This window comes from Buceros rhinoceros, unplaced genomic scaffold (genome assembly GCF_000710305.1).
Source record: "Buceros rhinoceros silvestris isolate BGI_N320 unplaced genomic scaffold, ASM71030v1 scaffold16126, whole genome shotgun sequence".
Lineage (NCBI taxonomy): Eukaryota > Metazoa > Chordata > Aves > Bucerotiformes > Bucerotidae > Buceros > Buceros rhinoceros.
In genome coordinates, this window is record NW_010416123.1 from 1 (window position 1) to 16,066 (window position 16,066).

At 40.4% G+C, this 16,066-nt stretch overlaps 1 protein-coding gene across 1 annotated transcript in view; it reads left to right on the plus strand.

Annotated features, from left to right (window-relative positions):
* The first annotated feature begins 3,679 nt into the window (after positions 1–3,679).
* SEMA4D (sema domain, immunoglobulin domain (Ig), transmembrane domain (TM) and short cytoplasmic domain, (semaphorin) 4D) overlaps positions 3,680–16,066 on the plus strand; it is a 21,141-nt gene continuing 8,754 nt past the window's right edge. The window contains exons 1-9 of the mRNA XM_010137702.1: positions 3,680–3,773; positions 6,128–6,273; positions 7,478–7,540; positions 9,862–9,960; positions 11,156–11,249; positions 12,192–12,305; positions 13,354–13,505; positions 15,267–15,442; positions 15,549–15,705. Of these exons, the coding sequence (XP_010136004.1) occupies positions 3,680–3,773; positions 6,128–6,273; positions 7,478–7,540; positions 9,862–9,960; positions 11,156–11,249; positions 12,192–12,305; positions 13,354–13,505; positions 15,267–15,442; positions 15,549–15,705 (1,095 nt within the window). The remainder of the gene's footprint in view (positions 3,774–6,127; positions 6,274–7,477; positions 7,541–9,861; positions 9,961–11,155; positions 11,250–12,191; positions 12,306–13,353; positions 13,506–15,266; positions 15,443–15,548; positions 15,706–16,066) is intronic.

Consider the following 16,066-nt stretch of genomic DNA (forward strand, 5'->3'; position numbering starts at 1 on the left):
GGTGGAGGGGGGGAAAGAAAGAAAAAAGTAAGGAAAAAAATTATTTAAGTCACAGTTCAGTTTGAGCAAGTTGTGGTTTCATGTGGATTTTTTCTTAGTAGACAAAAGATCTATATGAATAAAAGAGATTTTTTAATTATTCTCTTTAACATTGTCTGTGATCATTTAGTAAAGCAGGAGTAAAAGCCTCTAATATATTTATCCATCGTCTAACTCAGCCAAGTTACTTCAGTGTTTGAGGAGATCTGCTGGCTGCTCTCCCCAGAGGTTCCTTGCCTCTGCTGAAACCTGGGGCCTCTCCCTCCCAGAGAAGCTATTAGCATCATGCTTGTCATGAGAAGTGTTCTTGCTGCAGCTTCACCTTTTTTTTTCACTCCTGAATGCTACAGAGAAACGCTACTCTTGAACCCTTTTGAATACTACTAAGGATTTAGTAACCCTCCCTTGCTCATGTGCTGGATAACATCTAGGGATTGTGGTTATCTTGCATTGTGGTGTGCCTGTCAGTGTCACACTAGCATCTCAGGCTATGGCATGGTGTAAATCTAACACCTTCTGTGCCCTGCTGCAAAGAACGCTGTGCTTTTCTCACACCCCACACCCCTGCCTTATGCAGTAATCTAGTCATTGATAAGTTCACTCACTCCTCCTGGTAGATACTTAAATGACTCTTGACCTAGGAGTGGTTTTAGGAAGATGGGAGCAGAGGAGACTCCTGGAAGATGGTGTAGAAAGCAGTAAGTGGGAGAAGAGGTTCAACAAGTCCAAGTGCAAGGTCTTGAACCTCAGTTAGGGTAAACCCTGGTGTCAATACAGGCTGGTATCAATTCAGGCTGGTTTCAATCTAGCAGTCTCATGGAGAGACTGGCTGGTCATGGCTTGCATGGGCGTATGCTCCGCTTGATGAAAATCTGGCTGAATGGCTGAACCCAGAGGGTGGTGGTGAATGGAGTTAAATCCAGCTGGCAGCCAGTCACCAGTGGTGTCTCCCAAGGTTCAGTATTGGAGCCTGTTCTCTTTAACATCTTTATCAATGATCTGGATGAGGGGATTGAGTGCACCCTCAGTAGGCTGAAGATGATGCCAATTTGGGTGGGTGTGTTGACCTGCTTGAAGGTCAGGAGGCTTTACAGAGGATTCTGGAAATGCTTTGTCGATGGGCCGAGGCCAACTGTATGAAATTCAACAAGGCCGAGTGCAGGATCCTGCACTTGGGACTCAGCACTACAGCATTTGGGAAGAATAGATGGGAAGTTGCCTGGCAGAAAAGGACCTGTGGGTGCTGCTCTGGCAGCTGGCTGAGTATGAGCCAGCAGTGTGTTCAGGTGGCCAAGGCGGCCAACAGCATCATCTTGTATCAGATATAATGTGACCAGCAGGAGCAGGGAAGGGATTGTCACTCTGAACTCAGTACCGGTCAGGGCACACCTTGAATACTGCGACGAGTTTTGGGCCCCTCACTCCAGGAAGCATACTGAAGTGCTGAAGCGTGTCCAGAGAAGGCCAACAACCCCCCCTGGCCAAGGGGACAGAGGTCAAGACTTGTAAGGAGCGGCTGAGGGAACTCTGGTTGTTTAGCCTGGAGAAAAGGAGACCTTACCGCTCTACAACTACCGGAAAGGAGGTTGTAGTGAGGTGGGTGTCAGTCTCTTCTCCCAAGTGACAAGTGATAGGAGAAGAGGAAATGGCCTCTAGTTGCACCAGGGGAGGTTTAGGCTTTGGGATATTAGGAAAAATTTATTCACTGAAAGGGTTGTGAAGCACTGGAACAGTCCGACAAGGGAAGTGGTGGAGTCGCCGTCCCTGGAGATATTTAAAAGACGTGTAGATGTGGTGCCGAGGGACATGGTGTAGAGGTGACTTGACAGTGCTGGATTGATGGTTGGATGATCTTAAAGGTCTCTTCCAATCAAAATGATCCTATGATCTTTTGTTCAAAAGATGCAAACAAGAGCTTTCTTCAAGGACTCTTACAGTTAGAGGAATCAACACCGAAAGATCAGATGATCCCACATACAATGCAGACATTCTTACCTTGGCTAGACCCATGATTTTTGGAAACAGGTAAGAGGAACATCCTTCTGGGCTCTGTCCGAGGTGACTAAATGGGGTGTGAAATGTAGCCTGGAGAACAAATGAAACAAGAGTTCACCAGAAATACATCTGAAGTGTTCCCATAATAGGCTGTAAACACCATCCAGTAACACTACTTCATGCTCTCAATTCACCCAAGAGATTGACTTCGTCTATATAATTCAACCCCCTTACCGTAACAACCCCATTGATGAAGTTACCTTATTCAAACGCAGATCTTAAAGAAACTAATTCACACGTGCAAAATCTTTACAGAAAGCATCTCTTTTCAGAGGGCTGGAACACTTCTGCTATAAGGGAGGGCTGAGAGAGCTGGGGTTGTTCAGCCTGGAGCAGAGGAGGCACCAGAGCAGAGAGGACACCGGGGAGACCTTATTCCAGCCTTCCAGTACTTAAAGGGCACCTATGAGAAACACGAGGGCAAACTTTTTAGTAAAGCGTACTGTGACAGGACATGGGGTAATGGTTTTAAACTAAAAGAGGGGGGGATTTAGAGTATATATAAGGAAGAATTTTTTTTCACGATGAGGGTGGTGAAACACTGGAACAGATTGTCCAGAGACGCCTCATCCCTGGACACATTCAACACTTTTGCTGATTGCTGAGGATAGAGCTTTTCCTGGGCCTGAGAACAACGGGTGGCTTAGAGACAGAGTGACTTCTATAGGACTATCAAGCAGTTTTAATATTTAAGCATTTCCTCCCTTGATTTTTGTGTGCAGTGCATTAGCTCTTTGTTTCTGTAGCTGTATTTCTTTGTACCCCCACACAGCTTGAGTGCAATTAGTAGCATGAAAAGACTTTGTTAAAAATGACACTTCTGTTTGTAAGATGTCAAGGGTGAGAGGTGCGGCAGGTTTGTGTAACTGATGCATAAGATTAATGCTGCACTTCTCATGTCCTTTACTCTCTGAACTTAGTGATTTTTTGTTATCTTTGTTTTCCATTTATAAGAGAGATGGAATTTGCTTTGACTCACTATTAAAAGTAAGAAAATAGGTTAACTGAAGTTGGATTTTGTGCATTAGATGTAAGTGACATTTCACAATATTTATACTCCGCAATCTAGATTGAAATGATTGCTTTCAATTATTGCCTATTTGCCATGTAATATGTGGCTTGTGTCTAAGAATCTAATCTTCGCTAATTAATGTACTCTTTACCAAATTAAGCTGTGCAGACAGCTGTGGAAGTATTGCAAGATCAGTGCATACAACGCGCTATTTTTGGCATTATTCGGTTTGCTTTCTCTTCTACTTCTTGCTCCCCTCCTCTCTCCACAGCATCATTTATTTCTGCAACAATATAGAAGAATGCACTCAGTCACGCTTCTCAGAAGCTCTGCAGCCTGTGGAGAGTGTGGGCAGTCTCTGTATGCAGCATCCTGGAAAACGTGCGTTCCCTTGAAGAAGTGATCTGCTGAAAATCACGTACTTGTACGGCTGTTCCAGCCTGCCTTGTTGTACTGCTCTCAAGGTCTGAAATGCGTGGCCTCTAATACTCCCTGGGATTTGCATTTCTTTTGCCAAAGAAGTACTACCTGCCACAGTTATCCAAGGAGCCCCGAAGAACAAGGACTCTGAAGATGGATCTGTGTGCTTTTTCTGCAGTTTTGGGTCTGTTACTGGAAGTGGCAGTAGCATTTGGCCCAGTACCAAGGATCACTTGGGAACATAGAGGTAAGAAAAGAAACTTAAGTAATGTAATATGGGACATTGCCACAAGCTCAGGGTTTCTGTGGGATCTGGAACTTGTTGAGGCTGTATGTTCTTCCAGCCAGCTTGCGATTTTGGTCAGGTGTTGCTGCCGTTGCTCAGCTTATGAAATATTTAGGACCATAGTATTCCAAAGTGACTCAGGCACTGGGTTAATTGATTTCAGATCCTTCAAGAAGTTCTAAAAATGTATCTTTTATAGGAGGAATTTAGCATTTGGCTTTCTCAGCTGAAGAACATTGCAGCTGAAGAGAAAAAGCTTCAAGTGAAAGAACAATATATGAATCTTGTTTTAATCAAATTATTTTTACTTGGAATCTGAACATGTTGGTGAAATGCACCTCTCCAGCTAGAAATCTTTTTTATGCTTTTTCAGATTGAGATGTATTTTGACACTAAGCCATCCTGTGTGCTAAGTAAACCGCCAGATGAAGGCAAGATAAGCATTTGGCCCTCTTCTGACAGCATTATAGGGTTACTAGAACTGAAACAATCTTTCACAGAACATTATTTTTCCTGTAACTGAAGTTGCAGCAAACATCCACTAACTGTATTGGGAGGTTATGAGTCAGGAAACGTGGTGCAAAGAGAAGCAATAGAGATCAGGGAATCCATTAGCTTTTCATATAATAATTTAGCCTGAGTGTGACGAGACCTCTAGAGCAAGGACTATAGAGTAGTTATTTGCTGCTGTCCGTGAATATCTTTTCTTCCTTGCACCGCCCCCCACCTCCACCCCCGGCTCTACACCTCTGTGTGGCATGGATGGTTTAACTCTTAAAAGGTTTTGTGTTTGGGTCCTCTTTTACTTCTATTTAGTAACATTTATTTACTCAAGTGTGCTGTAACTGAGCAAACCCAAACAAATACGTGGGCAGTATGAAGCTGCATCCTTAAATAAAGATTTTAGATATTGAGCGTTCTTAGTGTAGGAAAAGATAGATGGAATTTAAGAACCTAGTAACAATAAGCTGATTTATGGAGATGATTGCAGGAAGTTCTTTTCCAGTTTATTGGTATAGCAATTAGTGGTTTGCTGACGTAGCTTTTCAGAAAGAATGGTCTAGACAAAGCTTGTAGTTCCTACTTAGAATCCTTGATACTTCTGTCTTGTATAGTAGTTAAAATTTGTCAAGTTGCTGTTTAATGATATTATGGTAATGCACTGCAGACCCACATCCAAGTTCCTCAAAATAAATGGAATTTATTTTGATTCCTGCTATTTCACCCTGTGTGTTTGATAAAGATTGTTGCTTTTAAATATGGGAAGCCTACTGTGAACAGGAAGGGAAATTTATAGTTCAGTGGAGGAGTGAACATGTGGAGTTGTACGAACCAGTTCACTCACCTACCAAAAATTTTCCTGCCAGGTAAAAAAAGATTTTAAAATTACAGGCATAAGAATCTAGTTTAAAATAAGGGTTTACAGAGTATTATAGTTTAAAATGTGTAATTTCTAATATTTGAATTGGGAGCCCTAATACATTGTTTTCTGCCTGTATCTTAAAAAGCCACAGTTAATTAATCTTGTGGTAGTCTCTTGTACAAAATATGGTCTCCCAAGCTTTCAGTCATTTTTCCATTATGGTTGTACATATAGAAAAAATAATATTAGTCATTTTGTGTCATCTTTCTCCAAGCCATTCTGTTCCAGTCTGCATGCTTCCTCATTCCACTGCCTTTCACCCCGTGTCTTCATGTTATTTCTTTCTGTATTTGTTTCGTTTCTAGTCTCCAAAATCAGCTTACTAACCCTCTGCAAACAGTTCCTTTTTAGTTTTTCTGTGTTCTTTCTGCTTTGGTAGTGTGCTGAAGTGTTGAAGGTGCAAACAGCACCTTCTACGTGCAGGATTTCTAAGGTGCAGGATTTTTTGAGAGATTTGTTTGGGCCGGTTGCAAGGAATGTGGTGACTGACCTGATTTTCTACAGTAGGGGTGGGTACACAGAAGGGAAAAGGTGAGGAAGGACCTGACAGTGGATACATAAAATGGAAGGTTAGAAAAAAGGGTGTTAACAGGTGGATAAAAAATTAAGGAAATGTGAGTTATACGGATCAGCACAAGAGGAAATGTTTTGACATTTGAAATTGAACAAAAAAGCAGGTACCAGTGATTTTGATGGTGATGATGGGAGCTGCTGTTTGTGCTGAACCAAGCTTCTGAGGTGTCTCTTGTCTGTTACATGGGTTGTCCAAACTAACCTTTGTTGTTTTCAAGATATCCAACAACTGTTGGATAACTTGGAAAAATGAACTATAAACTTGACCCTAAGCGATTGTGTTTCTTCATGTGCTGCTATTTTTCTTTCATTTCAACAGAGGTCCAGCTAATACATTTTCATGAATCAGACATGTCAAACTATTCAACCTTGCTGTTAAGTGAAGACAAAGACGTTCTATATGTAGGAGCCAGAGAAGTGATCTTTGCATTAAATGCAGTGAATATTGCTGAAAAGCAGCACGAGGTAACGCATTTTAATACGTATCTTTCATGTAAAAATCACACTCCGAATTTTACTTCATTTCCTGCTATCAGTACTTCAGGTGGCAGGTACCTAAAAGAGAAAATCCTTGTGTGAGCTGCTCTGTTTCTGGAAGACACTAGAGAGTAAAAGATGCTAGCAGATGAGAGGAAGAAGTAAGAACTTGGGTATGAACAACTAATTAAGTGTCGCCTTAGGTATTTTCTTCTTTGGGACATGATGCTGGACTGGAAGGACTTTGGGTATCATTCGTAATGGTGGTTCTTACACATGTTTTTATTATCAGGTGTGGGCCATCTTCTCTTAATCTGAATCAGGAGGTAATCTAATCTGAAACAGAAGCAAAATTGGAGCTTGCTCAGGAGTGGCAGGCTGCAGATATGCTTCAAATGAAATGAAGGCCCTGTCCTTTCGATTTCAGCTTCTGTTTTGTGTCTCTAGCTGTGTCTGCACAGCAAGCAGTGGTGCAGACAGGTCTGATACAGCTTGCTCAGAGAAATATTCTGGATGTTCTGATGCTGTCTTCTCGCAGCAGATTAGCCCATGCAGAAGTCTGCTAACATTGTATCGCTTTCTGTCCTTCCCAGGCTCCTGCTTCTCATCCCATTAGCAACACAGGCTGACACTTAGAGATGTGGCACTGAGTCCCACCCAGGATATTTTGGAATATTCTCATACGATTTTTAATCTGAACAAAATGTTCTGGGTGGTGGTGGTGGGCAATTTTACCAGGATATAAAACCTGTTTTATGAGTAACTGTCAAAGTTGTATTTCTCTGTGTAGTGTAAATTGGTCCAAGAAACTTTCTTCGATCCCCTGTCCAAGAGTTTTTCATTCAAGTGTGAATGAAATGGAGAAGTGCTAAAAGCTGGGAAGTATTTAAAACAGCTAAGAGTTGCATTTCTCTCATGCATATGATAATGTAACTTCATTAGCAATTTGAGGGGAAACGTCATGATGAACCCGAAAGATAATAGCAGTGGTTTAGACCCACTTAAGGCACATGCATTTGAAAGTGTCCTCTCCAGGAAAGAATGGCTTTGAAAGCTACTTGCAAAATGGCTTGCATTTGCTGCAGATAGTTTTAGGGTTGCCTCTTTTTGTTCATTATTCCAAGATTTTCAGACCTTGAATTGAATTAACATACTTCGAATGTGCCTTTTTGTTGCTTGTTTCTTCACTTAGTTACACTGGAAGGTCACAGAAGAAAAAAGGACTAAATGTGCAGTCAAGGGCAAATCAGAACAGGTATGTACTTTTATTGAACTTTGAGAAAGATGTGATACATTACACTTCAAGAGGAGTGATGTTAAAAGAAGAAAGGCTCTAACTGTTTGAAATTAAGATTTTCAAATAATTACCTAAATTCTTTAATTAACTTGAGCTTTAGAAAGTGCAGCGTGCTTAGTCGTCCTTGTTTTTCTAACTCTTAGTTTATTATTTCTTGCTGGTAAATGTTATTTGAAAATCTGAACGCACCCTGATGTGTGCTTCATGTCACAAATTTTTCCACTGAAATGATAAACGAGTATTGCTTTCACTGAGGTAATTGATAGCAACTGTTATGTTTTGTTATCGCAATAATTCCTCCGCTGTGTTTGGTTTTACAAAATGACCACTAATTTTGTTGGCTTTAGGATGGGGGGGTTATTTTTTATGCCAGTGCTGTTTCACCAGTGTATTTTTCACTAACTAGATACATCCTTATTGTGGTGCTCAGTGGATGTGCCCCTTGTGGTAGCACCTTGCTCGTGTGACTGTTCAGTTAGCTTCCTGGCATTTGAGCAGCCTGATCTCATGCCAACTTGTCAGTGCAGGCAGCTCAGCCCCTGGGATCCCTCGGTGCTTCTGGGAACTATGGACTCCCCACAACTGCCAACACGCAGGCTGGCTTGCCTGTTTTGCCTTTCTGTGGAAATGATTTACTTGAGGTGGTTGTGACTGTATGTGGATGAACCTTTCCCCTTGTAGAGCGACACTTTTTTTAATGATACGGTACAGTGAGGGTTTGCTGGTGGTCAGGCTTTTAGCACAGGTTCGAAAGTGGAAGTCTGCAAGCCCTGTGAATACAAAAAGCAGTCCTATGCTATGCTTGCAGAGATTTGACATAAGCACCCTCAAACGAGCAGCCTCTTTGGTTCACGCTGTTATAAAACCTGGGTGCTGCGTCCAGGGCTGGTAGACATCCTGCATTCCTGGGCTCCTCCACATGAAGGTGGGCACTCTCTCCCTTGGCTCAGCTTGTGGCCTTTCCTTGAACTTACTATCATCAATACACTGTCCTAAGAAGAAGTCTGGCTGGTGTTTAAAAGCCCTTTCCTCCTTGTCTGCCTCTTCAGGATGCCCTGAGAGACTGTCATTTGTGTTCTCCAGGCTCAGTCGGGGTTACTAATAATCATATTCACAGAAAGCCACGATGAACATGAGATGTGGATTTCTTGCACGTGTATTCTGTTTTAGTGGGCGGTGTGTGCATCTTCACCCATCCTCTGCAGTGGTTTGTTTTTCCTTCCCCTAGTTCAGTAAGTCACACTTATTGCCAGCCATGCTTTTTCCTCACTGTACTAGTAATGTTTTACTAGGCAATTTGTTATAGCTATGATGTTTTGCATAGTGCAGTAGCTTCAAAAGGTATTTAAGCTACTACTGCTGTTTCTTACACTAAAATGGGCAGTCCTCTACCCCACACATCACCGCTATGGTGGTTAGTGCCATCAAAAAGCATTTATGCAGCTGTTCAAAGACCTCATCTGGCAGAAAACTGGTTTTGCTCTTTTTTCCTCCCAGTTTTCTGCCATACTGAACCCACCACACACTCACAGAAATACCTGGTTTGACCCATAAGAAGGAAGAGTAAGTGCTTATACTTTAAGTACCTTATGGAACAGTGGTGGCATCTGGCTGTGTACTGGCAAGAATTAAGGGATGTTGTTGATACTGCTTTTTTCCCCTCTCTCTAGTAGCTGTTCCGAGTTGTTTTTCTCTGGTATTATTTAAGGTATCCTTTATTCAAGCTTTTGCTAAAGCTGCTTGTTCTATTTCAAAGCAAAAGGAATTAAGAAGCTTCCTTGGATGCAGGAGCAATTGATATAAAGGACAGATATAAGTGACAGGACTTTGTAGTTAATGCTATTAGAGGTTTCTCTCTTAAGAAACAATCCTATCACTTACTGTTTCACCTAGGTTTACAAGGGATGACAAAGGCTAAAACTTGCTCTGTGTTTAGTTGTTCCCATGGATCAGATATGTCTTTGGAACTTGTGCTTTCATGGAACAACTTGAATACACCCTGCCGAGCATATGGTACTTGGTCATCCTACCCTGATAGTTGTCCTGAGTCAGTTGTGCACTACTGGCTGCAGAAAACCAGATGCTGCCGGACTAGAGCTCATGGAGATTGTAGGGAGATGATAGCCCAGTGGTGAATGTATCACCTGGCTTTACTGGCTTGATGTAGCTGAAGCAGAGGCAACAGCTGTGCTGACAGCACAGATTTTGATTGTTTCTTTGTGTTGGAATGTGGAAGCTGTGGTTTATCAGACTGCTCCTTTTCTTATCCTCTATTACAGACAGAGTGTCGTAATTACGTGCGTGTCTTGCAACAGCTGAATGGTACTTTTCTCTATGTGTGTGGAACCAATGCGTTTCAGCCAACGTGTGATTACCTGGTAAGAGTGTACATATATTTTGACCCAATAACAACCGTAACTTAAAGGCAGCTCATTTAAACAATGAGTTAATCTCCATTTCCAAAGACCTTTTCAATTCCAGTGCCAGACTGTCTCACGGTAATGATAAGTCTGTGGAAATAAACCTTTCTGTTCCTTTTTTCAAAGTGATTATTGAATTATTGATTCATCTTGTTGAACTGTGGATTTACTTTTTCTTAGCCTTCATAATTCTCTGTGCATTGTGTGTTGGCATAAAAACAATGTCTAAAACTTAAATGACATTCTTTGTCACTTCCTCCCGTTACCAAATCTGCCTGAAATTTCTCAGATTCCTGTCTCTGCTTGTCTTGTCTGTACTTTTGGCTCTGCCACAGCTTCATAATGCTGAATGCTTCAGAGTGAAGTCTTGGCACAAAATCAAAACTCCATTTCCTTACTGCTGACTCTTGTATCATTCTCCTTACTGCAGCTCGTAACAATTCTGAAATTGAGAAATCTTGTAATGATTCTTTTTTGTCTCCCCTGCATGCAAGTCTGCCTGCCATCGCCTCTGGAACATTGCCAGAAGTCATTGTCCTTAGCCTCCAGTGTCTTCATTACACAATACAACTGATCACATCCCCAGTAGTGTCACTACAGTTCTCCATCATCTTCCTCCTACTCATTCCATTGTTCTTTTAAGGAATTTATAAAGTAGCAGTCAGAGTACTCTGTTGCATTTTAAAATTTAGTTGGATGATAGCCCATCTCACAATTTAACATAATCCTGAAAACTGCAACTTTCACTTCAGAAAGCCTTTCTGAATTTCTAAAACTCTTAGGTTTTGTGCAGGCTAATTCAGTAATTGCCAGCTCTTTCCATGTATCAGTTAACTTTCCTGCCCTTCCTGCTGTCTGACTTTTTTGGGAGCTCTTTCTTGAGGTGTGTTTGGATGTAACTTCTTGTCTTCTCTTCTTTTCTTCTGTTGCCCTCACAAATCATAGGATCACGTTTCCTCTCTGTCGGCTGGACTTTAGATTTTCTGAAAATGCATTTGCCTTTTGTAATCTTACAAAAAATACCTTCGATGCTGGAAGTTGATGATATAGCCCATTATTTAGAGTTAATTTTTCAGTTACCTTTCATGAGTCAAGTGGCTGAAAGAAAAAGTGCTGACAGTTATTTTGTGGTTTTCAACTTAACGTTTTGCAGAATTTAATTTCATTTGAACTTGGAGGTAAAAATGAAGATGGTAAGGGCAGATGTCCATTTGATCCTGCTCAAAGCTACACATCTGTTATGGTTGGTAAGTTCAGACTTTGAATACTTCATTACTATGTGTAAAAACGTTTGGTCCTTTTCTCTGTCATTCACCAGTTTCTCAATATTGAAGTGGTAGATTGCGTCCATATTTTTTACTGTGTATCTAGATAGATATTAAAATACTTACAGAGTCAACCTTAGCCTGTTTCTTAAAAGGAAAAATCAAAACTCCAGGTTGTTTTGGAAGCAACCTCAAAATTATCTATTTTAAAAATCAATTTTCAGGTGTTCAACATATTTAGTCCAGATAGTCTAAATGTGCTTTGACTGCCTTCATAATATCAATTACTGTCATTTCAATAAATCTAATAAGTAGAATTTTTTAACTGTCCTGAAGACATATCCACGACTCAGAATAGGGGAGTGAGGTATTTAGTGTGAGTATATTACTGCATGTTTAGACACCACTGAATCTTGATTTGGTGAAATCAGAGTTTGTGGCACTACGCTGTTGTCAGAAGATTGTAAAAGAAAAAATTCAAAGTTACATGAAATGGGAAACAAGAAAGAAAAGATCATGCTACCTGCATTGCTGCATAAATTCCTTAAAGTTGGGTTTGAATAATAGTGGTATAGAAAGAGAGTAAAATAATTACTTCCAAAACTTTTGTGGCATGTCTGAAGTAAATTCACACGTTTGTACGTTAACTGTATGTTTGCGTGTTAGAAGTACCGCAGAAACAATGATGACTTTTGCCAGTTGCTAGTGTTAGAGCAATAATAGACCCAAGCGTGGAAGTGTTAGCCTTGAGAATGGTTGGCAGAAGTGTAAACACAGGAGACATGTCTGGGACAATTTGGAGGAAGTCCTTATTTATCTTTTCCTGTGGGAAGTTTAAGCTTACATAGTCTCCTGAAGTATTTATGTACCCTTTTTGGTATCCAGTGCATAAGAAAGTTTAAAATATTTGGTTTTGTGTTGAAGATGAGGAGCTTTATTCCGGGACTTCTTACAATTTCTTGGGAAGTGAACCTATCATTTCACGACACTCTCATCAGAGCCCTCTGAGAACAGAGTATGCAATACCTTGGCTTAATGGTAAGTGGGCGTGAGAGCTGGCCCAACCAAACCGATTTTCACTCTTCAGTGTCACACTTACAGATGAAGATTAGTGGCTCAAGGAAAAGTGTTAGCCCCAGATTTCTCGGGGCATTGGAGAGGCTCCGAAGGGAAGATGAAAAGCAGCCGTTAGATTCGGGGCTGGCCCCTTTCGTGCGGGAGCAATTGCTGGACATAGTCCCTTTGGAGAGTCAGAGACAGAGAGTTTAAGTGTCTTACCTGGGGAAAGGGGCAATTGTCTAATATCCGAAGCAAATGGATTTTGTTATACTGGTGTACACTGACTGAGGGTGTGCCCTTATTTTGAAATTTCAGGATTTTTATCAGCATTGTCAATAAAAACAGCTTCAGGATGTACAGGCTTCAACTTGACGTTGAAGGGCTATACTTTATTTTGTTCATCTTTGCAATAATGCCGCATAGTTGTGATGTAGTAAGGTGGAGAATGGTTTTGTTCTCTAAAAGGTTTTCAAATTGAGCTGGCCATGGGTACTGATGATTTCACTTCCTGAATTTCGAAACTCGCCAAGTTTTATGAATGCTGAGAGGCTGTGGCTTTCTGCCGGAAAAGACCAAAATCATGAAGTTAGCATATTTCAAAAGATGCTTCATGTCCAAAAAGCACTGGATAGTGAGTTTTGTAATACCTCTTGTACTAGTTCTGTCATTTTTAGTGTTTGAGCTAATAGCTAAAATAAAGAAGAGGCAGGCAGGGGAGGGCACCTCTTCAGGCCCATTAGAAAACCATACTTCAGTATGGACTGAAGACCATGGATGTAAAAAGATATTGGACCATGGAGAACTCTTAGGTATCTTAGTGCTTTCACATAGGGTTTGTGGTTTTGTTTATTTCTGTGTTTTTAGAAATGCTATTCATATTATGAACAGGAAACTGTACAGACAGGTCAGTGACTGGAAAGCAGGGAAATGCAGTGAGGTTTGGGTGAAAGCAGACTCCTAGAGGGTCCTTGAGGGAATCAGGTTAGTAGTCTCATAGAATATAAAATTCTTCTTTTTGTATCTGTAGAGCCCAATTTTGTTTTTGCTGATGTGATAAGAGCAGATCAAAACAGCACAGATGGAGAAGATGACAAGATATACTTCTTTTTCACCGAGGTGTCTGTGGAGTACGAATTTGTTGGAAAATTGATGATTCCAAGAATAGCTAGAGTGTGCAAGGTGGGACATAGTTCAATTTACATTTATTAATTTAACTAGAATTTTTTGTGTGTATGTGTTTAAAAAGCCTTTATTATCGTGGACTTACTGCCAACTAAATGGAAGTGGTTGAACTTAGTGAATTGGCTGTTTCAATGAGTTCTTCAGAACTGAGAAAGCCTGCTTATTGCTTTGGGAACAAATACTTTTATTTAATTTTGCACAGTGGTAAAATTTCAGTACATCCGAGGGTTTTGCCCACATCTGGGGGGGGCGGGGTGGCACCAACCACCACAATGCTCAGCAACAGAGAAGGTGTTTCCTCTGTCTTTCCTTTGTATTTTTTTCCCAACCAACTCTAAGTACAGCTCCCTGGGAAGAACTGGCTTTGTCTGGAGCTGAGTGGACAGGATGTTGGTCTAGTAACTTTCAAGTAGCTGTATACAAACAAAACTATAGCTGTGTCTACAGCAGAATAGCTCTCCACTGTGGTGTGGCAGATGGGACTTCCATGAGGCTGTTAGAACTGCCAGAGCCCCGTGGAATGTGATGGTCACCAGCAGTCTGGTTCTATCACGCTTGCTGTATTTAAACCTCTGTGTATTAGGCTGGGCATTGGTTGAAACATATGTAAGGAGTACATGTACATGGTTAAAATGTACACGAGGAGTGGTTAAAAATCTTACTCATGAAAGAGGTTTTTTCCAGTAGAAAATGTTGGTTTAACAAAAACTTTTTCAGTGGAATGTATCAATTTCCTCAGTTTTCTTTTTTTCCCCAACAGGAAATTTATCTAGCCGTTTCATTTTGATGAGGTTGAAATGGTTTATTTTGACTTTACTGTTTAATATTTAAACATGGAAGTCAAAACACCAATAACAAGTTAGTGCCCTTGAGATTTCCATTAAAAAAGCAGCTGGAGGCAAGTTTACATGGGGCTTATTAGTATGGCCCTCTGCCCACTGACAGCTTGTGCAGACTTTAAAAGAGGAGTATCGTGGAATATGAGACGTTTATTGGCGCTGTTTGTTTGAAATAAGAGTCAACGGCAGCTTGCAAATCTATAAGCATTGATACTTAACTGATTTAATAAATTCTGCAGATTTCCTTTAATACTTTGCATAACAGTGTTGGATAATGGGCAGTATTAAAAGTCCAAATACGCCCTGCTTTTTGAAGAGAATTAACAGAGCTTGAATGTCAAATGCTTTGAAACATTTCTAGTCAGTATATCTTCACTACTTTAGGCCTTGGTACAGAAAATCCTTAATAAAGGTGGTAACTGCTTGCAGAATTAAGCCATTGCTGCATTTCTTCTAATGAAATTATTAATGTCAGACAAGTTGAAGCGCGTATTGCAATAGCAGAATTAAATCACAGCTTAGATGTCGTAGAACAAATGTAATGTCACTTACTTCTCTTAAGAGCAGTATAATACTTCCATACTTAATTTACTTGTTCTAATATGCAGGTTTTTTTCTAAGAGTACATTGCACATCTCAATTTTTCAAATGTTGCTGAAGTATAATTCTGCTATAAGTCCCAGAACTCTACGTGTTGATAGAACCCATCCTGCATTATTTTTGTTGAATCAGCTTATTTTCCTGTGGCTTCCTTACGTTTCTGTTTGTGAATTGTGTTACCATTGATTGCTGTGCTATGGGTGAAATGTTAGAAAGTAACAGGGCTCAGTAATTTCATACTGTATAGGAGTGGTTCTTAAACACAGAAGTGCTGGTGATTCTCCTCACAAACACTTTTCTATTTTTTTAATGTCAAAAGAGGGACCAAGGAGGATTAAGGACCTTGCAGAAAAAATGGACTTCCTTTCTCAAGGCCAGATTGATTTGTACCATCCCTGACAAGAATTTAATTTTCAATATTATCAATGATGTTTTCATTCTGAAATCTTCAACTCTGAAGGAACCAGTGATATATGGAGTCTTCACCCCACAACTGTAAGTGTGGTATAGCCTTTGCCTAGATAAGTACTTCTAGTCTCAGGTGGTTGCTACAAGTAATAATTACTCCTTTGAATTTTTTTCTTTATTCCTGAACTTTTAGGAATAATGTGGGGCTGTCAGCAGTGTGTGCATACAATCTGTCAACTGTAGAAGAGGTTTTCTCGAAAGGAAAGTACATGCAGAGCGCTACAGTGGAACAGTCTCATACAAAGTGGGTACGATACAATGGGGAAATCCCTAATCCTCGACCTGGTGCGGTAAGTTTCTGCAGACTTGCATCTGATGATTAGTCTTGTTTGTTAATGATCAGGAACAAAGAAACTAGAAAATATTCTGTAACCTACTAAAGCTTAATTTTAGTTTGCCCTGACCTGGGTACTGCTTGTTGTAAAGATTTTGTAGAAAAACACTCAGTGATTTATTCTGAGCTTTGTATCTAGGAATCACAGTGGGTTTTTTCATTTATAATTGAGTTATTTGCTGGTTTTGCATTTTCATCATTTTGTTACTAATTTTTAAGTGGTAAGAGATGTCAATATGCGTTAGACAAAATCAGATGCTTTTTAGTTCAGATGAGTAGAAGTGGAGCAGTTTTTGCATTGTCTCAGTAGGTTCAGC